The 26,244-nt window shown below is 49.9% G+C and overlaps 11 protein-coding genes across 11 annotated transcripts; 6 read left to right on the forward strand and 5 right to left on the reverse strand.

Moving 5' to 3' along the window:
- Nucleotides 1-232: 232 nt before the first annotated feature.
- On the reverse strand, nucleotides 233-1,204 carry NECHADRAFT_32881 (uncharacterized protein; the record flags this gene model as incomplete). The annotated part of the gene is made up of 1 exon (XM_003046277.1): nucleotides 233-1,204. One exon carries the CDS (start codon nucleotides 1,202-1,204, stop codon nucleotides 233-235), a length of 972 nt encoding a protein of 323 aa, XP_003046323.1.
- Nucleotides 1,205-1,749: 545 nt separating this feature from the next.
- On the reverse strand, nucleotides 1,750-2,996 carry NECHADRAFT_75926 (uncharacterized protein; the record flags this gene model as incomplete). The annotated part of the gene is made up of 2 exons (XM_003046278.1): nucleotides 1,750-2,864; nucleotides 2,921-2,996. 2 exons carry the CDS (start codon nucleotides 2,994-2,996, stop codon nucleotides 1,750-1,752), a joined length of 1,191 nt encoding a protein of 396 aa, XP_003046324.1.
- A 576-nt stretch (nucleotides 2,997-3,572) lies between these two features.
- Nucleotides 3,573-4,307, forward strand: NECHADRAFT_33615 (uncharacterized protein; the record flags this gene model as incomplete). Its single annotated transcript, XM_003045706.1, has 1 exon — nucleotides 3,573-4,307. The coding sequence occupies one exon, from the start codon at nucleotides 3,573-3,575 to the stop codon at nucleotides 4,305-4,307; it is 735 nt and encodes a 244-aa protein (XP_003045752.1).
- A 1,878-nt stretch (nucleotides 4,308-6,185) lies between these two features.
- On the forward strand, nucleotides 6,186-7,649 carry NECHADRAFT_33837 (uncharacterized protein; the record flags this gene model as incomplete). The annotated part of the gene is made up of 3 exons (XM_003045707.1): nucleotides 6,186-6,384; nucleotides 6,447-6,829; nucleotides 6,876-7,649. The coding sequence occupies 3 exons, from the start codon at nucleotides 6,186-6,188 to the stop codon at nucleotides 7,647-7,649; spliced, it is 1,356 nt and encodes a 451-aa protein (XP_003045753.1).
- Nucleotides 7,650-7,891: 242 nt separating this feature from the next.
- Nucleotides 7,892-8,929, forward strand: NECHADRAFT_102411 (uncharacterized protein). The gene is made up of 3 exons (XM_003045708.1): nucleotides 7,892-8,160; nucleotides 8,212-8,425; nucleotides 8,475-8,929. The coding sequence occupies exons 1-3, from the start codon at nucleotides 7,925-7,927 to the stop codon at nucleotides 8,760-8,762; spliced, it is 738 nt and encodes a 245-aa protein (XP_003045754.1). The 5' UTR covers nucleotides 7,892-7,924; the 3' UTR covers nucleotides 8,763-8,929.
- A 356-nt stretch (nucleotides 8,930-9,285) lies between these two features.
- On the forward strand, nucleotides 9,286-9,969 carry NECHADRAFT_90656 (uncharacterized protein; the record flags this gene model as incomplete). Its single annotated transcript, XM_003045709.1, has 1 exon — nucleotides 9,286-9,969. The coding sequence occupies one exon, from the start codon at nucleotides 9,286-9,288 to the stop codon at nucleotides 9,967-9,969; it is 684 nt and encodes a 227-aa protein (XP_003045755.1).
- A 488-nt stretch (nucleotides 9,970-10,457) lies between these two features.
- On the reverse strand, nucleotides 10,458-11,669 carry NECHADRAFT_66036 (uncharacterized protein). The gene is made up of 2 exons (XM_003046279.1): nucleotides 11,385-11,669; nucleotides 10,458-11,332 (listed from the first exon to the last, which is right to left on the reverse strand). Exons 1-2 carry the CDS (start codon nucleotides 11,479-11,481, stop codon nucleotides 10,599-10,601), a joined length of 831 nt encoding a protein of 276 aa, XP_003046325.1. The 5' UTR covers nucleotides 11,482-11,669; the 3' UTR covers nucleotides 10,458-10,598.
- Nucleotides 11,670-15,775: 4,106 nt separating this feature from the next.
- NECHADRAFT_11983 (uncharacterized protein) lies at nucleotides 15,776-17,907 on the forward strand (the record flags this gene model as incomplete). The annotated part of the gene is made up of 5 exons (XM_003045710.1): nucleotides 15,776-15,853; nucleotides 15,905-16,612; nucleotides 16,660-16,955; nucleotides 17,017-17,355; nucleotides 17,427-17,907. Coding segments are annotated over 5 exons (1,902 nt in total), but the record flags the coding sequence as incomplete, so codon positions are not given.
- Nucleotides 17,908-18,649: 742 nt separating this feature from the next.
- Nucleotides 18,650-20,407, forward strand: NECHADRAFT_32456 (uncharacterized protein; the record flags this gene model as incomplete). The annotated part of the gene is made up of 1 exon (XM_003045711.1): nucleotides 18,650-20,407. The coding sequence occupies one exon, from the start codon at nucleotides 18,650-18,652 to the stop codon at nucleotides 20,405-20,407; it is 1,758 nt and encodes a 585-aa protein (XP_003045757.1).
- A 602-nt stretch (nucleotides 20,408-21,009) lies between these two features.
- On the reverse strand, nucleotides 21,010-22,426 carry NECHADRAFT_33373 (uncharacterized protein; the record flags this gene model as incomplete). The annotated part of the gene is made up of 6 exons (XM_003046280.1): nucleotides 21,010-21,395; nucleotides 21,445-21,575; nucleotides 21,626-21,849; nucleotides 21,898-22,130; nucleotides 22,182-22,218; nucleotides 22,268-22,426. 6 exons carry the CDS (start codon nucleotides 22,424-22,426, stop codon nucleotides 21,010-21,012), a joined length of 1,170 nt encoding a protein of 389 aa, XP_003046326.1.
- Nucleotides 22,427-23,716: 1,290 nt separating this feature from the next.
- Nucleotides 23,717-24,757, reverse strand: NECHADRAFT_75935 (uncharacterized protein; the record flags this gene model as incomplete). Its single annotated transcript, XM_003046281.1, has 1 exon — nucleotides 23,717-24,757. One exon carries the CDS (start codon nucleotides 24,755-24,757, stop codon nucleotides 23,717-23,719), a length of 1,041 nt encoding a protein of 346 aa, XP_003046327.1.
- Nucleotides 24,758-26,244: the final 1,487 nt, after the last annotated feature.

The raw sequence follows: 26,244 nt of genomic DNA on the forward strand, positions 1-26,244 counted from the left end.
TTTTTTAAGGGCATTGCATGCATTTCAACCAGGGTTGTCTTACGGATTGTAGTATTTAATTGGTTCGCGTTGGCGATGGCTGCCACACTGTCTCAGTGCTCCGACGGAGTTTCCTTTCACTCTGTTAGATCCAACTTTGTTTTTACTATATTATAAGCTTCAAAGGCAATTTGGACGGTTTCAAATAGTCAGGAATATCCTCGTTTCTCGACCTTGCAATTCTGCTGACCTCCTACTCCGCGCTGGGGCGGACAAACAAGCGGCCCTCCACCTTGTTCTTCTTAATATCCTCCAACCCCTTTGCCACATCCTTGAATGGTATTTCGGTCAACTTCGGTGTCAATTTACCCGAAGCAATCAGATTCAACACCTCCAACAACTCTTCCTTTGCTGCGCCAAATGACCCCCTCAAATTGATACTCTTTGTCACCAACAACATAGATGAGACTTCCACGTTTCCACCATTGAGTCCAACCATGACAACTGTTCCACCCTTTTTAACTGACGAGACAGCGGCGGAAATGGTTGGCGTGAGTCCGACAAAGTCGATGACGGCGTCAAAAACGACGTCGGGGAAACTGCCGAGTGTTGAGGCACACGCGACAGCGCCTAGGCGTTTCGCATCTTCGTATTTGTCCTCGTTGATGTCGATTCCGTAGACCTTGGCACCCTGAAGCACTGAAATTGCGACTGCGTTAAGACCGAGGCCGCCGACTCCAATGATTGCAACCGTTGACGACTTTGTAACTCCGGCGGTCACCATTGTAGCGTGATACGCCGTCGAAATTGAATCCGTGGCCACGGCTGCTTGAGGGAATGACACACCGTCTGGAATCTTGACCAGGTGCTCATAATGAGCAATCGCAAATTCGCCGTAGCCCCCGTCGTAGCCGAGTCCAATCGTCGTGGCTCGGGTTGCTTTCTCGACAGGATGAGCTACCAGAGCTACAACTACGCGATCACCGACTTGGACCGGAGACGGCTCTGATCCAACTTTGACGACAGTCCCGGCTACTTCGTGTCCAAGCGTGATGGGAAGGGAGCCCAGCATTGCAATGCCGTGTCCGTCGACATAGTGGGCGTCGGTGTGACAAAGGCCGGCGGCCTTGACAGAGATCAGGGCCTGGCCTTGTCCCGGCTCAGGAACAGGAACGTTTCGAAGTTGAAATGAAGAATCTGGACCGCCGTATTGGAATGCCTGCATGATGGATGTGTTGTATGTGGTAAAATAGATATGTTTGGTGAAGAGGAGAAGACGACCAGACGTTTGCTCTTAAATATATCTCCCAAGATCTCCTCAAGGGCTAGCTCTCTTTATTCTCCCAGTCTGGAACCAACGTGGGTTATCGTATCAGGCTTCTAGTCGGAACAGTCGGCAATCTTTCTAGATGGGATATTGTAATCGGACCGAGCAATCTTTCGATTCTTCAAACATGGAGTTGCAACGAAGACCGACTCCGAAACAACAATGCGGCTCCTTGATGCAGGTGACGTTGGCTGCGGGTGACGTTATGTGCATAAGGCACGTGACGTAGGTATGATCTACGGAAACTTCCATTAAGGTTAATGTGCCGAGGTTGATTCACGCCTCGGCGATGCTAGGGTCAATTTTGTTGAGATTTGTGGACTGGGGTCCTCCCCAGAATATTCAGAATCCACTCTGAAGAATACAAGTCTATAACTCGAATCTATGATATTCTGTCTCTCTAAATGTGGATTACAAGAGCCAATTTGAGGTCCATGTCTAACTCATACATTCCTCCTTGCGCCCATAGACCACCACCGAGCACTTATCTTCCACTCATCCCCATCTCTCCCGTCAGTAAGATGCTCCCACTTCTCCAAAAACCACGGAGCTGCTTCCCAGTTCTGGGCATCCCAAGGTGCTGCCGAAGGAAACGAGTTGCCGTCAGCAAAGCCCCAGCATCGAAGACCGTCATTGAGCAAGTCGAGACAGAAGTCTTCTCTGTCAATTGACGGGGGATCTGAGTGGACCGCAGCAATGACTTTGGAACGAAAGCCTGGCCATGGGATTGTGTCTAATGTTGGATGATGATGGATAGTGAGCTGTGCGTCTGTGGGCACAAGGTCAGGCTGTATACCCTTTAGATGATCTCCAAACGCCAGTCGTATTTGAGCGGCCTGATCGGCATCCTCCGAGCTCTCCCTTTGTACGAGTTGCTCTCTTAGACGAGAAAAAGGTGATTCGGATTCAAAAGATATGAGGTCGTACCACGGGATTCCCAGGTGGAGTGCATTCATGAACACGGCGGACACGAATGAAACTCGACATAGGAGGATGTAATCTGCGACCTGACCCCGAAGAGGAGATGCAACTATCTCGTGAATCCTGGAATTACGTCCCGAAGGTATGTTTAACTTTCCGAGGACGCTTATGCCAGCTTTGATGGCTTCTCCAAAATCAAAGTCGCCTAGACTCTGCTGAAGGTCCTGTAGCCATTGGCTCATCGGAACATGCATAGCGTTGTTGTAGAGTGATGAGCTCACGGGGTATCCCAAGAAGATGAGGCCATATTTGATAATGTCCCGGATGCCGAATAGCTCTTTGGTCATTAACAAGAAAAAAGTACGACGTTCCCTCTCGGGGTAGGAACCGATACAGGAGAAGAAGTCGGTGGCGGTAAATCCTCGTGTGATGCCTAGAGGGTGGAAGCCCGTGTCGGCCGAGGTAGAAGAGATGGTTCTTCTTGTCAACTGGGTTGATCCGAGATTCTGCTGCGAGGCTGGTTGCGCATATGCTACGCCATAATCATGCGTGCATGAGACTTCCAGGGAAGATGGCAAGAGGATACGAGAGACAGCGAAACGTTCCAGTACCCTTCTTCTTTCCCTCTGCCGTGCGCCTATTGTCCTCAAGGATTAGTCGTGTGCACGAGATGAAGCAGCTAATGAAACATACGATAATTCCGCTGAGCCAGGGCATTCTGCCGCCTCCTCCGCTGTGATGTTTTGTCTGGTGAAGATTCGCAGGTCATCGGAGAATTGATTGGAGAGAAACTTTTGCTTGCAGTGGATTTCAATAGTCTGGTTGTATCCCCTGCGTGTTTGTTGATCTTGGCAAAAACGAAACACCTAGCGGGTGCATGGTGGGAGTGGTTGATGGTGTGATGGAAGACCACCACGTAACCCAGCTTTCACGGACTCGGGAATAGTCTCGGACCGGGGCATTAATCATGCCTCGGCTCTTTTCATGTGAACTGGGGAAATCATATCCACGAGATTGCGCGCGGTGGGTTGATTAAACTGGGACTGCTCAATCAGACCACCGCCTCATGCAAGCAACGTCAGCAAATCACGAGTTTCATAAGACGAGGTCTATGCGGTCAACATGAGAAACAGCATCGACTCGGGGACTCGGGGCTTGCCTGAGAGAACTTGTTCAGTCGTAGTAAATCACTATTTAAGAAAGCCAACAATCCCTTTGCTGGATTTTGGATAGTCAATACATTCCATGCCTTGACAGTGGCGCCATCACACTCTAAACCAACCGCACATCCTTCTCACACACCACTTCTCAGATTTACAATTACATAAATAAACGCACAGCAGCCATGCCTTTCGGGACGTTGAACTTGAATGGCGAATCATTGCCAACCTTTGCTCCGGCATATTCCAGGGCAAAGGGGGTCTTCACCAACACCACCGCAGTCGGCATTACCTATCGAGTTGCCGCATCTCAAGTCGCCCCTCTCGTCCCAGATGTCCTCGAATTGGAAGAAGAGCCACTTATGACGTCTTTATTCCTAAGCTACGGAATGAGCCCTGTCGGAGCCTACACCGAATACGCTCATCAGGTCGAGGTCACCTACAAGGGCGAAAAGTTTCATTATAATCTTCTCTTCGTTCTCGACAACGATGCCGCCATATTTGCTGGACGCGAGCTCCTTGGCTTCCCCAAGGTTCACGGAAAGACTGTCATTGAGCAATTCACTGGTACCCGACTCGTCAGCGGCGGCACGGAACGACCCATGGGACGAAAGATGGTCGAGTTTGAATTCGTCCCAGAACAGCTGGTTACTAGCGCGCCTCAGCCAGACAGATGGATGCTCAATCTTCGCAGTATCCCCTCACCATATGTCGGACAGCCCCCCTCAGTTCAGGAGTTCATCCCCTGCGGCTTGGGTATGAAGTGCAATGAGATTTGGTTGGGAAAGGGACACATCAGCTTTCCGAAGAGGTCAATCTCTGATCCTTGGGTCAACTTGGATGTTTTGAGATATGAGGGAAGTTTCTTGGCTAGAAATGCTACAGCTGAGCTTTTGCTTCGAGATAAAATCACTCTGTAAGGTAGCTGTGGAGATTAGAATGACTGTATGCTAGTTTGTCGTTATTGTTAGCTTTCTGCAACACTGTTGCGCGCAATGCCTTCTGATATATTCCGGAAACTGTTTGCAACTCAACCCGTAAAGACTCCTGCTACTATTCAGTTAATGACCTGTTCCAATGGGCTCAGTGTTTCAATTATTCAACCAGTGCGGTGCCCTCTGATCAACATGGTAGAGTCATGGCGTAAAAAAACACGATGCTATGTCTAACACGGTGGGGAGGCGAGAATAGTCCATACGTCCTCATTGCTGATGGACTACCCATAAACGTGACTGAAAGCCTGCAATTTACCCTCAACCAGTTTTGAAATATTCATCGTGACAGGCTCTGTAGGTCATTGATACGACGGCAGTGAGGAGCCACGAGCATCACACAAACTGCATACCGGGCTTTAGACCAGTTAGTATCTCTAGGAGACCTGGGCGTTTCAATGCAAACGGGACAAGATGTTCAGCCTGGATGGGAGACGAGGCTAAGATTCTAGCACCAGGATTCTTGAGAAGTCCTAATTAGGTTTCTCTCAATAAGGATGCCCTAGCGAAGTAGATTTCTGCTGGCACCCCGCCATTACTCTACGTGTGGGCGTGTAGTGCTAAGTTGAGAGAAAGCAAAACTAAGCAGGAGCTGCATAGTGGCCTCTCTTGAGTTACCTTCCTGGCTCCAGACGCTTATGCCAAGACCAAGGCAGGTTTGTAAGCCAAGTTGCTGCGCCATCACTCGGCCTCCTCGGACCCGAAAAGATCTGAGGTTGAAAGCAATTGGTAAGATTTATAGCCAGACCCATATTTGAATTGCCTATTCTGGGGCGTCCTGACAAGGAGTGATATTACGTTCATGCACTGGCACGGATAGACTGGGATGGCATTTGTGAATGGTCTGACCAGCTGCCCGTCAAAAGAGGTGTATTCGAAGCACCAGAACGGGAAAAGCAACGTGATCATAAGAATTGAATGTCTCAAACTAACTTGCGACCAAGATTAAGAGTCCTGCATATCCTCTTGTGGCAGTCAACGCTCAACCAACTCGGACGGCCGTGCAGGGTTGTTCAATGATAGGGTGTTGGTCACTCCACTTGAATGGGGCCACTCGACTGCCGTGGCTGAGTTGATGCCGATCCAGTCCTACTAAGAAATTTAAGGACTCTGGCAGGGAACAGACGGGTAGGCTAGCATGGGGCTTAGACATTGATAGAGGAATCAGCCTGGTAGTCTATCACGGCACTCTGTACCTTCGGGAAGGGTACCCGTCTATCATAATGTGCGAACACGGACCGAGTTTCAAGTTGATCATGATCAAGCCCGGGGTTAACTTCTTTCGTGGATTGGTGCTAGGGTTAACTGATGTCATCTCAATGGTTAAGATACGTCAACACTCATGGATGAATGCCGAAAACGCGAATTCAACTGCTTTTCCTATCCTACCTCGACCCTAACTATAGACTGAACCGCTGACCTTCCTTCTAGGGCTGAGGTTTCAATAAACATGGGGAAGCGAATCCTTCTGGATCCTTCCGCGTGTCACCAAAGTCCTTAATTCCCCGATCAGAACGTGCACCCGTAGGGAACTCGATCCTTTGTGGGCATATCGTCAGCGAACGGTTCGGTTCATCTCGTTAACCGACCAAAGCGTAAGCTGCCAAGATCTATGCTTAGTATTGATACTATTATGGGCTGCCGATATGCCGATTATGGAGTTGTGGTTGTAATTGTATATAAATGCAGCCTTGTTCGTGTAACTGCTTCCGTATCATCTAGAAGTCAACACAGACCTCAAAGTTTTAACATCGGGCTACCTATTCAATACCCAGCTTCATCTTGTCTTGGAGCCAGACCTTCACAATGAAGTCCACTTCCGCTCTTTTGGCTCTTGCTGCGTCGACAAGTGCCTCGCCGCTTGTCTCCAAGCGACAGGATGTCTTGGATAGCAAAGAGACACTCTGTAAGGGCTGGGACCTGAGAACTCCAGAAGGTGCCGATGACCTCTGGGAAAAGACAGCTGCGGGTGTATCTCTTGAGCTGTTCATCAAGACTCATTGGGGTAAGTGTCCAATCCTTGATACACTTACGTATAACACCAAGCTCGGCACTAACTTGCCGCAGAGCATGAAAAGTCATGGGTAAAGAACATGGAAGGCCAAGTCCGGGGCGGCGCTTCAGGCAAATCCGGCGCTGATGGATGCGCCGCCCTCGGCAACGACTGCGACCCCATGGACGGCCTGAGCTGCGAAGACCAGTTTGACCGGTTCGGCACGACGCCCCTGGGTAAGAACTCGTACTGGATCTTCCAGGCCGTCAAGGGTATGCACGAAAAGTTCCGCGAGCTGGACCGCCAGTTCACTCAAGAGACGCTCATCAGCGGGTTGAGGATTCCTCAGATGGTTCAGGACTTTGACGGGTCTGAGGATAACCCGAGTCAGGTCCGGGGTTGGATTGCTGCTGCTGCTACTATTGGAAATGCAGTTGGAGGTCTTGTGCCCGGTGTTGTAAGTTTATCATTCTGCATTCACAGCAATTGACTAACACGACCAGGGCTCTGGAATCTCTGCCGGCTTCGGTATCTTGGCTGGCATCTTCTCCGCCCTCTCCCTAACCGGCGACGAGGTCGACCAAGGCACCATCTCAAGCGCCCTCGCCGACGCCTTTGAGGCAGCCACAACATCCCTCGAAGATACCCTCCGCATCGCCACGGGTGGAGGCCGCAGCGAAGAGGAGTACAACTCCCTCCCAGCCCCCAAGTTTGACACGTTCGAGACCAAGATTGCCAAGTTCTTCAACGGCGGTTGGTTCCTTGTCGATGACGACGAAGAAGCAGTCCGCGTGACTATCGAGTCCATCACAAACAACATTCAGAAAAAGGTAGCCAGCGATGTCATGAAGGCAGCCAGGTACCACCTCGTTGCTGACAAGCGTGACAATGTGCGTACCCGTGAGGACTGTGGTTTCGCTTCTGGTCGACAGTGGCTTGAGCTCAAGGACGGAGAGGAATACTGCTTTTACATCATGAAGAACAACCCGAACCCCAACCGCGAGAATGAGTGGGTCGAGGCCGGCGCCGATATCTACGACAAGATGGCTTCGTACGGACTTGGTGACCGGGAGCCATTCTACCGCGCCATCATTGACTGCGGGCTTAACGGAGGAGACAGCAAGGAGATCGATCTGAGCAACTTGGCTTGGGGTCAGGTCCCAACGTGCTACTTTAACCTGCCGGCTGTGTTTATCGAGAAGGACAATGAGGTTGGATGCGGAAGTCCTTTTGACAACGCCAAGTGCGACTACCTCAAGTCGACGCCTATTTCATAAAGTCTGTATAATTCTTGTTCTTGGATAGAATCTTCTTTTTCTTATCTCGGAGTTTGCAGCTAAACTCCGTCTTCTTGTGTATCTAGAGCAGCAATTTCATCCTGTTTCGCGATTGATCCTTGTTTTTTGCATGCTTACGCGCAACTGAACCATGTTCGTAAGTGGCTTATCGGAGGATTCGTATAAATATCACTGTAGAGGGCGACGTCAGCATTCCTCTCTTAGCCACTGCAACTCAACCCCGCACAACACAAACACCAGCCAAGACTATCATTATGAAGCTCGTCGTAGCTGGTGCAACTGGCTTCCTGGGCACAGAAGTTGTCCGTCAAGCCCTGTCCCATCCAAAAATCACGTCCGTCATCGCCCTAGCGCGTCGACAAACCCCCATCCCGGAAGTGTCGGGATCGCAAGCCGATGTCTCCAAGTTGAAGCCGGTTGCTTGTGATGACTTTATCAACTATCCCGAGAGCGTCAAAACAGAATTATCTGATGCGGATGCTTGTATCTGGTGTGATTGACCTCTGCAAAGCCGTGGAACTTAATGCTGACGACGTCGCAGGCTGATTGCCATTACGCCGGCCAAATCCAAAATGTTTGCCCAGGATGAAGTGCGCAAGATCTGCAACGACTACCCCCTAGCAGCAGTCGACGCATTTTCAAAGTTCGAACGTAATAAGACTGAGCCTTTCCGCTTCGTCTACGTCAGTGGTTCCAATGCAGAACGAGATCCGGCCAAGAAGCCATGGGTCATAGGCGACTACTCTGTGATGAGGGTACGTTAGATCGCGAAAGTCACAGTTTGATGCACCTAACACATAGCAGGGCCAAGTTGAAGTACAAGTTATTGAGCGCGCGCAGAAATCCAACGGCGCTTTAAAGGCTTGTGTGTTTAAGCCCGGACTGATCAACACAGAACACACTGGCCTCCTGGTCAAGGGTATCCAAGGCGTTGCTCGAGTTCTCATAGGTCTCCCGACTATCCAGCGAGATGAGATGGTAGCAGCCCTGTTGGACAAGGCTATGAATGGGTTTGAAAAGGACACTTTTGTGAACGAGGAGCTGATCGAAATTGGACAGAGAGTGTTGAAGGCCGAGGTGCCTTCCCAGTAGTTGAGTTCTTATGCTGGATATTTGTTAAGCTATTAACCTCCGCATGAGGTAAACATTCCTTAATTCTTCATAATGTCTTATTTTCATTGCATTACCGTGTTCCTGGTCCTCAGTAAGCTAGCTTCCAATTTCAACAGCCCAAATTGTATCAACTATTTCTCTTCTTGCAACTAAACCTCAACGAGCAACACTTGTTCAGTTCAACTTCTTATCACAAATAAGACTATTACTTGTATATCAAGAAGATTTCCTATGAGTGGTAAATCAAGAAATACCTCACTCTGACCAGATCACATTGACAGTCGCTAAACGTCTGACTAAGACCAACGTCCATCGCGTGCTTGATCATTACTCTTTTGGGCAGCTCAAAGTGACTCAGAGCTGCAGGCACCGACAGCTCACCACATCTTCTCCCTCTCATAAGAAGTTCAGCGCTGTATTCTTCCCTTTTCGGGTTCCTCTTACTTGGGTCTAAAATACCAGTTTCACGCCTCCAAAGTCAAGTTTTCACTCACTCGTCAACATGAACACCAGAGCTGTCGCCTTGCCCAAGTCGTTGCCTGACCCAGCGCAATGGAATCAACTCATCGCTCGCTACAAGGAGTTTCGTCTTCTTTCTCTTCAACTCTCACCTGAGAGCTTCGGTTCAAGCTATGCCCGTGAAGTTGCCTTTTCAGAGGAGATTTGGGCATCCCGATTGAACAATCCCGTGGCCCTCAACACCGTCATCGTCTCGGAACCCGACGATGGAGCCGAGGACATAGACAACATTTCACTCATCCTCAGCTCACCATGGCTAGCGGCTCTTACCTTGGTCGGACCCCTCGAAGCCAAGACAGCTGCAAAATCCTACGAGGACAAGATGCATCTTCAGCCAGACACCGTCAGTTTCGGCCCTCCCGCTCCTGGTGTCGATTCCACCTATGTCCTAAACGCCATGTACGTCCTTCCGTCCGAGAGACGGAAAGGCCACTCGTACAAAATCATCGACTTTGCCAAACAGCTCGCGCTAATAAAGGAAAACAATAGGGCGGTGACGTTGGCCCTTATCCTGGGCGATGATAACGTGCCTGCCATGAAATCGTACGAAAAGTCGGGTTTTGAGGTTGTGCATAGGTACTGGTTTGATGATACTAGAGGAGGTGAAGTGAAAAAAACGCGGGCGGCGGTTATGAGGGCGGACGTTAGAGTAGAGGATTCGGCTTAGGGGCGAGCGAGTGTTTCTAGATCCTTTGGCCTCCCTTAGCGAGCTTTTGATCAATCATTTGTGAGGTTACCAACCTTTATTGAATTCTTGAACTTGGTTTACTAATGTTTTCACTGGAATGGTATTCTAAACGCTTTTCTTAGCAGCACAGCAACCTCACTAGATGCTATTGTGTTTCACATTTCTAATGGATCTACTGTGCGGTAGACGATCGAGAACAACCGGCATTTCGCAGTGTCTCAATTATGACTTGGATGAGTGGATAGCAATTAAAGTCCAAAAATCCATCTCGGACTCGGAAAGCGGAAGTGTGTTCCAGCCATACTCGGGACAAGGTCTCACTGATCCGAGATGGAGCTGAGATGACCGAAACCTCCTCCCGCCATGATTGCCCGCCGATCGGTGAGCCGTCCAGGTCGTGTCACCTTGCCGTCTTTATGCAAGACCATTTCATGTTTGTGTCACACGTCAGAGATCAAGTAATTGATGAATTGGGTCATATATATTGATTGATGTTCATAGTCTAATGCCAAATGTCAAATGCGATGCCGGCCTCATTATTGGTCCCCCTCTTTCATTACCAGTCTCATTAAATCATCCAACTCTTTCATTAACTTTCATTATTTTCTTTAAGCAGTTCGGATGCTCTGGTAGCTGCCAGACTGGTCACCGTAGATGTACTCCTTCACGCTCTTGGTCGTAGGAGCATCACCACCGGCGTAGTCGACGATAGAGATACTCTTGTAGTAACCGGAGAAGGGACCCTGGGAGAAGTCGGCCATACCGCCGGCCCAGATGACGGTACCCTCCTCAGCGTCGGGACGGCCAGCAACCCAAGTGCCCAGCTTGACCTGCATGGGTGTCTGGGGGAAGGCTGAGCCGCCCTTGGCGTCGGCGTAGGTGAGGGTGCGAACAACTGTGCCGTCGATGATCCAGTTGACAAAAGAGGGAGTCCACTCGATAGAGTAGACGTGGAACTGGCCCGTGGGGTTGACTACGGGGTGGAAGGCGCCGCGATCGTATGTGCTGATGTCGCCCTTGCTGAAGTAGTTGGATTGAACTTGGGCATTATCACCACCGATCCACTCCCAATCAATCTCGTCAAGGTTATCAGACTGAAGCACAGCGCTGGTGATGATGCCCACGCCAGGAGCGGCTTGGACCTCAACATCAACGCGGCCAAAGAAGATGTACTTGCCGGTGGCGATTGTGGGAGCGACACCGAGGCCGGGGATTGTAAAGACACCACCCTTCTCACCATACTCGATGGCAGTGCCACCAATGTTGGTAAAGGCAGCACACTCTCCCTTGGTAAAGTCGCAGTGGACAGTGTCCTTACCAAAGGCAGGGTCGGCAGGGCAGGCTACGAAATGTCAGTAAAAAGAAATCTCAATCAGATTGGCTGTGTAACTTACTGGCCAAGAGAGGGTTGCAGGTGGTCGAAGTCTGGGCCGACACCAGAGCAGGTGCGACAAGGGCTAGGGCAGCCACGGAGAGAGCCTTGGAGAACATTGGAGGCGTTTTGCGGTTGGTTGCGTCGTGGAACGATGGTACAGCGGGGGAGGGATGGGTTAGATCAAGGGTCAGTAATGTCACGCAGTGGCTTGCGTTTGATGGATGTCAGTTCAAGAGGGGAGGAGTGGTGAGGACGCACTTTCAGACGAGATCTTGCAGGAACCGGAGGCCAATCGCCTTTTTTGTAGTGAAGAAGAGGTTGGTTGGAGATGTTCTAGCCACTTCACAGCCTCGGTTTATATCCATCAGACCATGGGTCCTAGCCGCTCGTATTCCCTGCGCGTGCGTCGACTAGACAACCCCGGGTTGCCCTGTCTCCAAGCCACGCACGCCCAAACGAGGAATGGATCCCCACTAGCCATTGCTTGGCTCTGGCTGACCCCTGTTGGTCCCCTCTCTACGACAGTCCAATCGAGGATGGAACATGCGGTCTTGGTCCACAGACACCCCTTCAAAAGAAGAACGGGTAATGGACTGGGGACAGAGAACGCGCAATCATGTGAGACTGGTGTGCAGTTGCTACGGCAAACCCGCAGACGGAGAATAGCTATCTCCCTAGTTCCAAACTCTACCTGTGGCTGGGGATGGAGGGGGGCGGGCGGCTCCCTAGATCCGATCAGTGACCTCTAGGTGGTGGCTAGCTGGGAGGCCGCGAACGACAATACGAGCGGGCCTAGAACCTGGTCCCCCCTCTGCTAGCCTGGTCAAAGCCCGCTCTTTACGATGACTGAATGCTGATGATGGGCAGGGACGGAAAACGTCAGCGAGAATTGAGTTCCTAGAATCTGACGTCAGGTCACCAGAGAGGGGAACAAAGAGGGTCGGTCGGCGATCACCTATAACCAACCCCGACCTACCCTTGCTCTCTTCTCGTCTAGGTTGGATTGGGTTCCCAACCTCACAAGGTTCATGAGCTATTAACCCTCAGCTGTTGCTCGGCTGTGTCGGCCATCCAAGCCATCCCCATTGTCAACCAACGCCAAGATAGCCAGCTGACTGTTTGTCTCGTCTTATCTTTTTCTCCCGTACTCACTCTTTTTGCAGCGAGTACCCCGCCTGTCACCTGCAGAGCAAAGACCCGCGGGTTAATCAATCGATCAGCGAGCGGGTACTCACTCCACCAGCGGTTTGTTTCGGAGCTCCTGTTGATCTTGCACATCCCTCGTCTATTGTCCACTAGTCAACTGACCTTTGTGTCATTGATCTCGAGCCTCTGAGCTCATTCACAGTGTCTCCTCAAACCGTCTAGACCCTGTCATTGACAACTCCCGGCCGTACTTTTGCACCGCGGGGGCTCAGCTGACCCCATGTACTGCTGCACGCGCTGCACCCCGCTCAAGCCCTGCATCAACGCCCAGATGCTCGAGCACCTTTACAGTAGGAGCATTTATGCATGCATTGACGGTCAAAAGGCTGAGGCCGTCTTTTCATGAGTTGTCGACGTTTCAGCATGGGCAATTGTTTCATGATTTGTGCATTTGCATAAACACTCGGCCTTCATCTCACACCGCCAACACCCGCCCGTAAATGTTGGCGAATAATTCGGTTACAGTAAAGGATTGTTAGCCATCTTGACGGTGAGCCTGACGGCATTCAACTAAGCACAGCCTGCTGCTGCCACATTCACTGCTACAGTCAGCCTGCATCAAGCCCCAAGCAAGGCTTACAGGCAGAGGCAAGGATAGCCTGATAGCTGCACCAAAAGACCCTTATGCATGCACCCGGTTTCTGACAATTCTTGGCGGGGTTCTTGCATGAACATTCAATTCATTGTGGATTTCGGTCGCCTTGATAGGTCGCATCGTGGGTGATTTCTATACGAATGGCACGTCGAGAGTTTCATTTTATCCAGAAACATGAACAAGATTTACGACTCTCAAGGCAACTCCGGACATGTGAATTGATCTTGCCGAACCGACTATCCCGTGTCTTTGTCTGCCGAGGTCTGGCGATCTCATTGAATCTGTAGACATGGCTGAGACTTGGCGGGAGTCTTTATCCCGAATCTAACACAGCCTTACACCGCCCCAGACACACTTTATGCCCACCGCCAAAGGATTTACAACTGGCGGCTTGGGCGATAGTTGTCTCAAGAATGCCAAGTCGTTCTCTGCCGATTTGTCAATAAATGATAGGACAAAGTACCATTTGACAAGTACTTTGAGGACCTTAAGCGCTTCGCTTTCGAGTGTCAGCCCCGAAGTGAATCCTTTTGCTGCGGCTAATAAACGCCGAGAGCATCTGGCGTTCCTCCGTGCAACAAGATGCATCCATCGTCATCCACTTTCCCAACGTTGGCGCCGTTGCCAACGAGGATAGTCATTAATGGAGTCGATTAGAACGGGTAGAAACAAGAAACTACATGCCAGCATCGGCCCGTTTTCCATTGCCGCCTTCTTACTCTCGACGCAAAATTGTTTGGCAAGGACAATTGCAACTCTTGCTGTCGCTGGAAATAAAGATCCCACATTTCCCCCTGGCCCTAGCTAACGTGAAGTGTTGAAATGTCTACCTAGCATCTTGGAGAGCTAGTTTGACGGAGTGTTCACTGTTGGTTCAAGCTTTCATGTTAACAACCTTGCCATCAATGCCAAAGCTAGCTTCCTCACAGATCGATCTTTCAAGGGTGCTCAATTTGGCGTTAACATCGACGCCAGTAACGGGTAGTCTCATTCATGTTCCTGGCCCTGACAGGGTTGCAAGATTGACTAGGTAAAGATCGAGCTAGTCGTTTCTTACGCTCCTCGGAACCCAGCCACTCTAAAATTAGAATGATGAGGTGAGAATAGAAAGGTTCATGGTCTAGCAGCCTCGCTTATAGTCAGACAGGATCGGGTTGCCAAGCACGCCTCAGAGTTTAGCTTGGCTTCGGGAACTTGAGCCGCCTTGGCTTCAGAACCTCGAGAATAAGTCTTTTGGCTCTTCGCTGTGATTGTTGGAATAATTGCGAGAATCCAAATAGACCCATTAGTCCCAAACGATCCGTTCTGGCGACTTATAGGCAGCTTCCTTGGACTGTTAGTCGAAAGAGGTCAACCTTCGCAATGCCCCTACGTCGCTGTACACTTTCGCACGCATAAATCTTGGCTTCAAAACGGTTTACTATCAAGGACAGGAGCAGTTCAGGTCTTCTTAAATCAGGGAGGGGGGGGTGGCGGATAGTTTCCTCCCTACTTAGAGTATGTAGACTCAGAGTATGCAGGCCATGGTCAACGAAGAAGTACGACAAAGACCAAAAGATACTCTTGAAGAAATGTATTTGGAATTCTTTAGATGAGGCAAAATTATGACTAGATGACTCCGTGCTAGCAGTCTCTTAACTCATGTCGAGGTTGGAATAATTTGAGGAAGGAACTCAAAAGTAGATGCCTGTGAATTGGTACAAATGAACTCTCGCCCACGGGCTTATTGACGCGTGTTTTCGACTTTTCTGTTATTAGTTTCTCTATCTGCATTGATCGTAGAGTTGGTTCCCCTCTTGTTCATGATTTCGCAGGATTGTCTTATCTCTTCTAGGGTAGGTCTTTTCTGATCTGGGTGAAAGTCAACGGCGAAGCAGCTTGAGCGAATGCTCCAACCAACAGTTTTACACTGAATATCGTCTTCTTTATAACCAGAATACGGTGGTCTAGACAAGAGAGTGAGCCTTTGGGATCCCCAGACCTATGTGCTCCTGAAATGTGCTTCGATATGTTATTCGGGATGAGTTACGGACTGATAAGCAAACAACTCTGCTCAAGTTTATCCGTAATTGACAGGTCACTCTGGTTTAAGACATCTTTTAGTCACTGCTATTAACGACAACCACTTATCTTTCTACCAGCGGAGCTGAAAATATTGAGGCAGCCACAGTCATGTCTCCGGTTGATTCGTCGACAGGTTATTGGTGGTGTAACGCCTCCAACACTTGAACAGGTCTCGTGATGCAAACCCCGCCGATACCACGCATCAATATGATATTATCGTGGAGATTTCACCAGATACAAAATCCGAAGCATCTTTCTGAAGCACTTGTCTTTTCTCGAGATCTATAAGCCTTTCTTTGATAGTCCTGGCCTCTCTCGAGTCCCAACTCAGATACGCAGAGTGTTAACGGTAATGACGTCATTCTGTCTCACTCGTCTCCCTTCAACTCCCCGCCTCATTCGCCCACAACCGACAGACCTCACTCTCCTAAACTAACTAGCATCGGGGCTCCTGATAATCCCTCATGTCTGATGAGACACCGTCCGGTAGAGACAGGCATTTGCGCCGTCTGATGCCGGCCCAGGCTATTGAGCCGGGGCCGTCCACGGGTACTCCGTCGCCGAGATCGCGGTTGAATACTGTGAAAGCGGCCTGCAACGCGTGCCGGAAATACAAATCCAAGGTGGTTTGATTGTCCGTCGACTCGTCTTACAAAGGTTAATCTATATCCTAGTGCTCTGGTGAGAGACCGTCATGTAGTCGTTGTCTTGAGAAGGGCCTTTTGTGCCATTACATGACGCGACCAGGAGAGTCACGAATGCAGGCCTTCAACCGGAACCACCATGACCTGCAGGGTCGAGCAACGGTCCACGAAGAGATTTTCAACCTGCTCAAGACCCTTCCGGAGCGTGATGCACAGGAAATATTGACGAGGATCAGATCCGGCATCGACGTCCAAACTGTTCTGAACCAGGTCAAGGCCGGCGATCTTTTGCTCCAAGTGGCCCTAGTTCCCGAGACCAGGCTCCGATATGAGTTCCCGTATCGATCTGAGATGCCCGCAGATTACGCCCGAGACAACCCGTATCTCGATTCATTGATTTTTGAAGGGGCTTCGCTCTACTCGACGAGTCAAGCCTCGGACCATGTTACACCCCGACTCATGACTAACCTGGGCTCTGAGGAGCAACAAAGCCTCTACCTGAAGCCTTTTCACGCAGCACATGTTGCTGAGCCTCTTCTCTCCAACGTCAAGCCATCGTTATGGACCCCAGTGTGCAATGACGATGCCCTCATGCGAGATCTCCTCGGCGTGCTGTTCCGCTGCGAATACCAATTCACGGCAGCGTTCCAGAAGGATCTATTCCTTGAGGATATGGCTGCGAAGCGAAAGGACTTTTGCTCGTCTCTCCTCGTCAATATTGTCCTTGCTTATGCTTGTGTATGAGCCCCCCAACACTGTTGATGACCCATCTGATCTGGTCGCAGGTCTGCTACCCGGGCTTCTCTAACCGTGCCGAGTACTGGAACCCCAATACTCTTACATACCGCTTTCTCGCAGAAGCAAAGCGTCTATGGGAGCTAGAATGTGCAGAACCGTGCATCACGACTATACAAGCTGGTATACTCTTCAGCGTCATTCACAACCTCTGTGGGCTGGATGAGATTGGACAGCCATACAGGATTCATGCTGTTTCGTTAGCTCACGAGCTTCGAATCTTTGACGTGATGGACGTACGAAGTCAAAGAATGCAGAATGGTAGAGCATATACGGCGTGGGCTTTGTACATCTGGGAATCGTGAGTGCGTCAACTCCAGAGTTTGCACACGTGTTGACCCTCTCAGCCTCGTCGCCTTCTCCTTCATGATCCCGCCATTGCTAAAGAAGCCTCCAGAGTGGGCATTACCAGACCCAGCAAGGAATGTGCAATGGTACGGCGAGATATGGATAAAGTATCCGATGACCAATGGCCTCTCGCCATCCTACTTTTCTCACGTCTTCCGAGCAAGATGCCATTTCCGGATCATCATGAATGAGATTTGCGATGCAGCCTACTCGGAAGGGTCTGGGATAACTCTTGACAAAGCTAATGGGTTCCGTGAACGACTGGAGAGCTGGTATAGAAGTCTACCTGTACCGCTCCAGCCTAGGACCATCGTTCTTCCCGGCCATCTCCAACTTCAGTAAGTACCTTGCATTCAAGGCAATGGCTTGACTACAGGATTGCAGAATTGGCATTGTTGACACCTGGCAGCATCTACTATCACCACCTCTTGCTTACCCTCTACGAGCCGTTGTGTGATGTGACGACAACCGAACACCCTTCTCCGCAGCAAATTGTTGGTGATGCTAAGAAACACCTCCAGACTCTTGTCAGACTCTACTATCTCCGACACGGATTCGAAGCCATGGATCTCTTTGTTGTTATCCCCCTTATGCTCACCGGTTATGACTGCATCGATTCCATTGGAGACGAAACACCTGCCACCGAACTTGAAACACTGCGATCAACCCTCATTTTGATTGCACAGGGTCTATGCAGCCAACGACGGAACCATTACTTGGCGGAAGCGCTGTTCCGGGTTATCCGGGGCCGCATGAGACCACAGGAACTCGCCTTGCTGAAAGGCACCATGAGCCTAGAGGAACAAGAGGCGGTCAACGAACTGGACGACATGCAACCTGTTCGGAGTCATTGGCCAGTGAGCGTTGTTAAAAAGCAGGAAGATGTGGATGCTCATATCTTGAAGAATCTGGTCAAGAGCTATGCCTCTCTGAACGTGGAAGAGCATCAAGGACAGACATCTCAACAGGCGCCATAAGCCAATGTATCTTGACACCACATATTCTCCTATATGACCTATCTCTTCGTATTGAGCTGCATGGATGTGAAGGAGGCCAAGGCAATCACGCAATGGATCAGTCAGCCTCTGCCCGTATTTCTCAGCTTTACCAAATAACCATGACTCAACCAACACTGCCAACGATCCTGATAAAAGACTCGACTGACTCGGCCCACAAGGATCTCAACAGAAAGAACAGCTGCCTCTTCCGGCCGGTCCCGAGACGTGTTGATTCTGCCAAGAATCCCCCCATTCGGTCCGCCCTTGTCCAAAATCTCTTGATCCGCAGAGCCTCGTGGCCTTGTTGTTCAGACTCCCGCTGACCTTTCCGCGAATTGTGGGAACCCTTTTGCCGCTCAATTCCGTCGATTGCCGCGTATCTATCAGGTTATACAGCAGGGATAACGTGATGGCCTCATTGCCGCCGATAAGGGGAGTGGGGGCTTTCTTTTACTTGGGGCCCTTGGCTCGGTATTAAAGAGCTGGTCAAGAGCCGTGTTTATGAGTGATGAAAACAGTGATTTTAATTGTGACACATGATCTTTGCAATTGCATGTTCTTGTGATTATAAATCGCCATCGACAATCTTTCTCCTGAACATTCTCAAGTCAACAACCAAACACATCAACCAACAATGGCACCAAAGATTGACCTGGCAGAGTATCTTTGGATACGACTCGCTCAGCTCGGCCTCGGTTCCGTCCACGGTGTTCCCGGAGACTACAATCTCACCGTCTTGGACTATCTGAAGTCAACCGGCATCCACTGGGTTGGCAACGCCAATGAGCTAAATGCCGGCTACGCAGCCGATGGTTACGCAAGAGTCAAAGGCATCGGTGCTATCATCACCTCTTTTGGGGTGGGGGAACTTTCAGCTATCAATGCTATTGCGGGAGCTTACTCTGAAAGAGTTCCAGTAGTGCACATTGTTGGAACACCGTCGCTTGTCGCTCAGGAGGCTGGAGCTTGTCTGCACCATTCATTGGGTGATGGAAACTTTAAAATCTTTGCAGACATGTACAAGATGGTTACAGTTGCCCAGGCAAACCTCACTGATCCTTTGACTGCTCCTCGGATGATTGATGCAACGCTTAAGGAATGCCTTCGAGAGAGTAGACCAGTCTACATCCAGATACCCTGTGACATGGTCAAAGTCAAAGTGATGGCTCCCGCATCCCCAATCACTATTTCATTGCCCAAGATTGATGAATCATTCGAGTATGATCTCGTTCGCCGATTGGCAACTCGAATTCAAAACAGCAAGAAGCCAATGATTCTGGTGGACGCGTTCGCTGGGAGGTTCGGGATGACAGACGAAATCAATCAGCTGGTCAGGTTAACTGGCTTCCCCACCCTCACAACACTTGGAGGAAAGGGTCTTGTGAACGAAGATCTACCAAACTTCCACGGGTCTATCCTCGGGTTGGCGGGAGAACCAGCTCAGCAAGCATGGGCCAAATCTCGGGACTTGGTTCTTCGTTTTGGTCCTTTGGACTCTGATGCCAACACCTTTGGCTCAACCACCATACCGGATCCTCACATCACGGTGAACTTTGAGGAGTACTCTATCGGAATGGGCGGCAAAGATCTTCCACTTGGAGGGAACCGTGCTCTACCTGTCAAGTCTATCCTTAGAAAGCTAGTTGGCTATCTGAAGACGTGCGAACTTTCTGTCCCAGAACCCTATCCGGAGAAGTGCATCTCACTGAAGACCATGCAAAAGATGCTGCTACCACCAGAGAAGGAGAGCATCATAGATCAATACTCCTTCTGGCTGCGCGTCTCCAACTTCATCGAAGAGGGCGACATCGTCATGGCTGAAACCGGGACAGCCACACATGGAAGCCAAAGTCTCATCCTTCCAAATGATACTGTCTTTATCAACTCTTCTATCTGGCTTTCCATTGGATATACTCTTGCTGCATGCCAGGGAGCAGCTCTCGCACAGAGTGAAATGATCGAGGACAAAACACGATGCCCTGGCCGGACCATTCTATTCGAGGGAGACGGAAGCTTCCAGATGACGGCACAAGCAGTCAGTGACATTATCAGGAACAAGCTGGACGTAATAATTTTTGTTCTCAACAATAGTGGCTACACGATTGAGAGACTCATCCATGGTCCGAACGAGAGCTACAATGACATTCAGTCCTGGAGAATCCTTGAGGCCCCGAGCTACTTTGGTGCACCCAAGGATGATCCTTCATACCCTGTGAGGACGTTTCTGGCCGAGAATTGGGGTCAACTGAGAGATGTTTTTGAAGATCCTGGGCTGAAAGAGGGAAGGGGACTTAACATTATTGAAGTTAAGATGGAGATGGATGATGCTCCAAAGACGCTTCGAACATTTGTTAATGGTGTAACTAAAAAGATAAACAGCGGTGAGGCGTGAAAAGGGGTCTTAGACTAGACAGCAAGCTTCTGCTTTTTGGATCTTGCAAAAGAAGAGTTGTTCAATATTATCCTGCAAATAGAATCAAGATTCCAGCTCACCGTGATCGTGCACACATCTCTGGAGTAGCTTTCCTTTGAGGATGAAGCTCAGCCTGCGGGCTTGCATGAAACCTTTCCACAACTAGGGTATCAAGAAATATTCAAAACCGTTTCAGTGATCTGTGCACAGAGAGTAGAATTCAGTTGGTGATGACCTCTGACAGTTGGATCCTGGATCATCCTTGAGCAATTCATGGTGTCAGATATATTGCCCCCGTATCACGAGTCCATCTTGAGAGCCCATCAGGTTCGAGATGAACTGAATGGTGTGGGTCAGTCCTTCAATCTGCAGGCATGATCCTTGAAGTGCCATTATGCCGCAATATCAGGACGAGCTGTGTCTGAGAGTACGTATGCTGATGCGGCAGTTGTGATTGGCACTTGGTCTGGGCCAAGGCAACAATGGAAAATGAGAGATGCTGTACTGTAAAAAGTGCATTGAAGCTATCAATTTATTACTCTGTTCCCTGTTACCTAGGTTTGCAGTGCTATTGTCTTAGATTAATGCGGCTGACCAGCTGTCGATACCCTCACAGTCGTCTCGTTCTTAACCATGATGCCACCAAAAGCCGACCCTGTCGGGAAATCATCCGAAGAACCATCATGACCCGGCCCAGTAATTGTAGATGTATTTCCGCGATATCTATCAAGGGCATGGCTCTCGAAGTCTGACACGGAACCGCGGCCAGCCTCTGTTTCGGCAAGTTGGTGTGTAGAGCTCGACTCGCCCTCATTCCCCTTGGGCAGTGTCGAAAGGCGGATCGACTTTTTGGTTTGGCTGCGGCCGTAGGCTTGTCCATAGCTGTTGGATCCCGAGCCGATAGAGGAGATGGGGTGGGTACAGGTGAAGAGGTAGATACAAGCCGGACGAACGGTAGGAAGACAGGCTAGGGGATTGTTAACGATTAGGGGGCTGAGGGGGCGAGGAAGACGTACCCGATACCGTAACAAGATTGACCTCGACCGATGCCCAAATAACAATGGTAGAAAGATTCCACGTCATATCGTCAGAGGTATTATCATATTCGGTCGAAGCAACGATAATGACCATGGCGGCCACGCAGATGCTGCGCCCGTTAGCAAGACAAGTCCACCACCAACTGGGCCTTCGACTTACATGATACCAAACAGAAACATGACCATAACGCCTAGCTTCTGTAGTCCAGGCAGCTGCAATTTGCGGATCTGCAGGATGGGCAGAATCAAGATGCAAATGTCGAGTATGACGTGGACGAGGATAGTCCCGAAGAAGAACTTGGAGTCCTCGATGGCACATGTCCCTTTCACAGAGGAATCCCAAAACGTCTGCACGGGGACGCAGTGGAAAATACCCATAAAGGTCTGCAAAAGTCAGCTCGGTTGCTTCTGTGGATGTTTATGGCAACTCACTCGGATGATGATCCAGATGACGGCGCACGTAAAAAGAATCTGGATCGGGAGTTTGATGTTTGTGACGCGAAACATGCGCCAGTAGAAGCTCAAGATGGAGGCTTTGGCGAAGAAGAGGGCCGAGGCGTACATCAGCTCGGCGATGTAGAGGAGTAGTTTGGTCTGGAAAAGAGCCTTTTCCTTGGTCATGTGCTTAATGTCCCAGATATGCAGACCAAAGCCATTCTGGATCCCTAAAACTCCTGTTAGCGCTTCTTCACCTCGTTCTGGTATTTGAGACATACAGATAGGCACAAGAACTAGCCAGCCCAAGGCCATAGTCTTTGATGCAGTTAGCAGCGATTCTCAAGGAGGGACGGCAACAGCCCACGTAGCACATCAGCGCAAAGTAATCATCCCACCATAGTCGAATCCTCGTTAGCCGACGACTAACGAGTCGAAGTATTAAGAAGATCGTCGCTGCCGTAAAGGTGACAAACTCTGCCGCCCAGAGGTCTGGCTGCTTAGACGGGATCTTTGTGGAACCCATCGTTGAAAAGAACCAAAAAGCAAAGAGATTCTGACACCATCTGAAAAAAGAAAAGTAAAAACACACAGATTAGCGAGGCAGGCCCCTTCAAACCTTCTAGGTGATATATGACTTGCACGGCAGATCTAGTCCCTCAGGGATCGGCATGCGTCGAAGAGCACAGAGCCTCTTGCAGGGCACATGCTGGAGGATGCTACCCCGGTCGGCCATAGCGAGAGCGATCCTCTTTACCCCCGGAGCCGTTGAGAGGCTAGAAAAGTGACAAGAGCGGGTGGCTTTGAGTCGTCGACTTGCCGCAGATGGCGAGCCGTATTTCTCACCAACAAGGATCTGGGATCTCTAGGCGTGTCGATCACCTGTGGGTTCTGCAGGTTCCCTGACTAGCCTATTGGCCTAGTGCTGGAAAGCTGCTAATATCATTCATTCAGCCGTGTCTTTGGCCAGCACCAAACCTAAGGTGATATGATTGAAGAGATAACCCTGGAGATTTCTGCATATATCGTCTACAGTAGACCCTTGAGTGCGAAGCTGTGTCAGTGCTCTGACCTTTCCGGGGGAGGCAACACATCCTCGACTCATACTTGCGGCGGCCGGTCAAGTAACACATGTACAATGCGAGGCCTTCAACAGGACCTGCATGACCTGCCCCTGCGTGTGTACTTGCACGAAGGTCAGCGCTAAACAAGCCCTCCAGCCTCAGATTCCTCACACACGTCACGTAACGACGACCTTGTGTTGGTCAGCTCATCAACCACTGCCGCACCCCACGAGTCAGTGCCCGAAGGATCTTGGCCGAGACTGAAGCTGCAGTGGATCATTTGTATTCATTTGACCATACAAAACTGACGCACGCTTCGCCCCCCTAGCCCGTGCCTTGGCGATCACTGGTCTTCATGGCGGACGGCCGGGGTCTCCTGGATGTGGCAAGGAATAGGGAATTTATGGACGTGGTGAGCCTTCTTGAGGCTGAGAGGGAGAGATTGGAGCGGGAGACGTGAGTGAACTAGAGCGAGACTCCCTCTGTTGGAGAGATGATCGGCATGCGTCACAGATGTAAGGATGAGGAGGTCTTGCTCCTAGCCAGCGCTTACTGCTCATGCGGGTCACCGATGGCGGAACGAACATTGAGATGACATCTACTACAAAGGCGCGAGGCATTCAGGGGTGAAGGATCTTGGGTTCTATTAGAAAGCAATGCAACTAGCTAGGAGTAAAAACGCATGTGAAATCACGAATCTATGTCGATGCCATCCGACAGCAGCCTATCTTTGTGTAGTTTGGGACAGAAATTCATTCAAGGCTTTTCCGCCAGTACGGAATGCGGTGTTCTAGCTCGAGAACACGCTTCATCAGCAGCACCCAAGCCTCTTCGCCTCGGTCATAGTCATAAACGATCGTGAGGATAGTTTCAAGGCATTGCTTATACTCGTCAGGACTAGCTAGGGCTAGCTTAACGATGCCTGCAATGATCTCAACCCAATTGCGGAGTAGCGTGTGATCAAGTGTTGGTTGTAGATATGTGAAGTACAGGTAGGTATAGCCATCTTCGGGATCCCGCTCGCTGTAGGGTTGAAAAAGCTTCCCTAGCTCCTCGAGATTCCACCAGGGTTCGGGGTCCTGGGGGTTCTCTTCGAGGGCCCAGGGTAGAACGCCCACAAGTACCTCTCGGGGAGACAGCATGAAGAAGTCACACACTGTCGGGGGTGAAAACGAACGTAAGAGGAGATGGTCAAGCTCCCATAGTGAGGGCGCTGACCATATCAAACGGAAATTGAGGTACATGCTCTCCAGTTTTTCGTTGCACCAGGAGCCTGGCTTAATGGTTGCCATCGGAGGTACGTGCGAGTCATAGTAGGAGCTCACAACGTTGCCTTGCGGCCATGGTCCCTTAGCCACTTGAGATTCCATGCTCACAAGGTAGTGTTTGCGAGATCGGGCTCGTGTCAGGTTGGTGAGCAGATGTTCTTCCAAGAGCATGACCAGGGTGGCGATCTTTTTAGTGAGTAGGGTCGTCTCGCCGCTCGAAATGCCTCCTTGGATGCCGACTCTGACGGCTACGCCGCGGGTTTTCTCGAGGTAACTAGACCCATCCTGGCGAACCGCATCAACCGCAGCCTCGACATCGGGGAGCCCAGCAGCCACATCGGCAAAATCAAAGCTGGGACCGATGAGCTCAAAGTGCTGACTGCGATGTACGGGTGCGACTCCCCAAGTATCGACCTGATAATCCTGTTCAATAGGAGGGTGGATTGGGAGTTTTCCATCAAAGGAATCGAGTTCTATGCCAATATTAAAGGAAACCTTGGCAGTGGTGGAACGGGATGACAACATGGCTGTTGGTATAAGGAAGACGAGGTGTCAGATTGCTGAAATATTCAAGATGTGTTTGATGATAGTTGTAAGAGGTTTTTGAGTGCTAAATATTTTATGTTGAGAGGATCTCTTAGCCCATATATACATGTTCCTCACACCCTCCTCTGATCAAAGTGAAACCATGAAAGAAACCTGATGGCTGAGAAGCTGAACAGTCTTTGATGAACTTGATGCTAACTCTTTGACTAAGTGTGGTAGGTGCTTAGACTATTGCACTCTTTGCCAGAACATCCGTAGTATGCGGCCACGACAAAGAGCACGGTATAGCAGAAGGAAATAAGGTTAATGCAAGGAGACTCGGGGGCACGATGGTGGACACGACAAGCTTCGCACAAACTGGTGATGTGCCGAGGGCTACGCAGGCTCGCCAAGGTTCTTACCATATCATCAATATGTGCGGGAAAGCTCGCGACTACAATGGGAAAGGCCCTTGTTTCTCGATGGACCTGGGGCTGGAGGAGCCCAATGCTTTTACTAAATTATTAATATCTTAATAAAAGTGTTACGCGGCTTTGTTCGAGCCCGCGCACCAACAGGCTCACATGCCCCGAGCCTTTCAGCGGGGTATCTCAAAGGAATCCTTTATCTTTCGCCACGGATACGGTCATCTTAGTTCTAGCAAGCTTCAGTCTAATACAACCATTTTGCCTACCTAGCTTTCCGTGACTTAAGAAGTCATAGCTCTAATAAAAAGGTATAACTTAATAGGCTTTCTAAAACCGCCGTGTAAGATAGGTCGTCTAATTCACCGGCTTTGCTGCTGCGACATTGGCTGCGCGTCAGTGTCATAGATCTACGGGAATTTAATTCAGTGAGCCAACAGCTTGGTGCCTGACCTTTTCAACAGAAAGGAGATGTCTTTGAGCAATTACCGGCGTCATACAGCCCTGTTGTATCGTCTATTAGCCTCTATGAAACGCTCTATATTATGCACCTGCAGCCATACAGCCAACAGAGAGATGCAAAGATGCGACTCATCAATGCATGTTGACCCCTTTCGATGAAGCACTCGCTATGAGAGTGACTCTGTGACTTGACACCAAGTCTCACGAGGGTTTAAAGAGGGAAAAGAACACATATCCGCTTTAAACAAGACTCGAGGCAAGCGACGAAAAATAAGAGAATACGAAAATCAATTTCCACTTTTGACCGATCCATGTTATTGCATCTCGAAGCGGGGAGTGGTGGCTATGGGTAGCGGTTCCAGAACTAGGATATACATACAAGACTAATATTAGATATAATATTAGGTGTGGACTTGGATCTTCTATTATTCCCTATCCTCTATCTATGTTCCCAAGGTGCAAAGTCTAGTAGGACTCTTTACAACTCAAACGTTATCACATGCGCCCTTCACAATTCTCTGTAACCACAAGGTGATTAGAGTCTTAATCTAGGTATGAGCTGCTAGATAACTCATGATGGGATTTGTAACTTGGCAATAA

Source organism: Fusarium vanettenii, assembly GCF_000151355.1.
Source record: "Fusarium vanettenii 77-13-4 chromosome 2 genomic scaffold NECHAsca_18_chr2_1_0, whole genome shotgun sequence".
NCBI classification, from domain to species: domain Eukaryota; kingdom Fungi; phylum Ascomycota; class Sordariomycetes; order Hypocreales; family Nectriaceae; genus Fusarium; species Fusarium vanettenii.

Bases quoted from the DNA above. Each gene is read 5' to 3' on its own strand.
- NECHADRAFT_102411 (XM_003045708.1), top strand. From the start codon at position 7,925: ATGAAGCTCGTCGTAGCTGGTGCAACTGGCTTCCTGGGCACAGAAGTT. The intron at 8,161-8,211 runs GTGTGATTGACC...ACGACGTCGCAG, and splicing joins GATGCGGATGCTTGTATCTG to GCTGATTGCCATTACGCCGG. The intron at 8,426-8,474 runs GTACGTTAGATC...AACACATAGCAG, and splicing joins GCGACTACTCTGTGATGAGG to GGCCAAGTTGAAGTACAAGT.
- NECHADRAFT_66036 (XM_003046279.1), bottom strand. From the start codon at position 11,481: ATGTTCTCCAAGGCTCTCTCCGTGGCTGCCCTAGCCCTTGTCGCACCT. The intron at 11,333-11,384 runs GTAAGTTACACA...GACATTTCGTAG, and splicing joins CTGCAACCCTCTCTTGGCCA to CCTGCCCTGCCGACCCTGCC.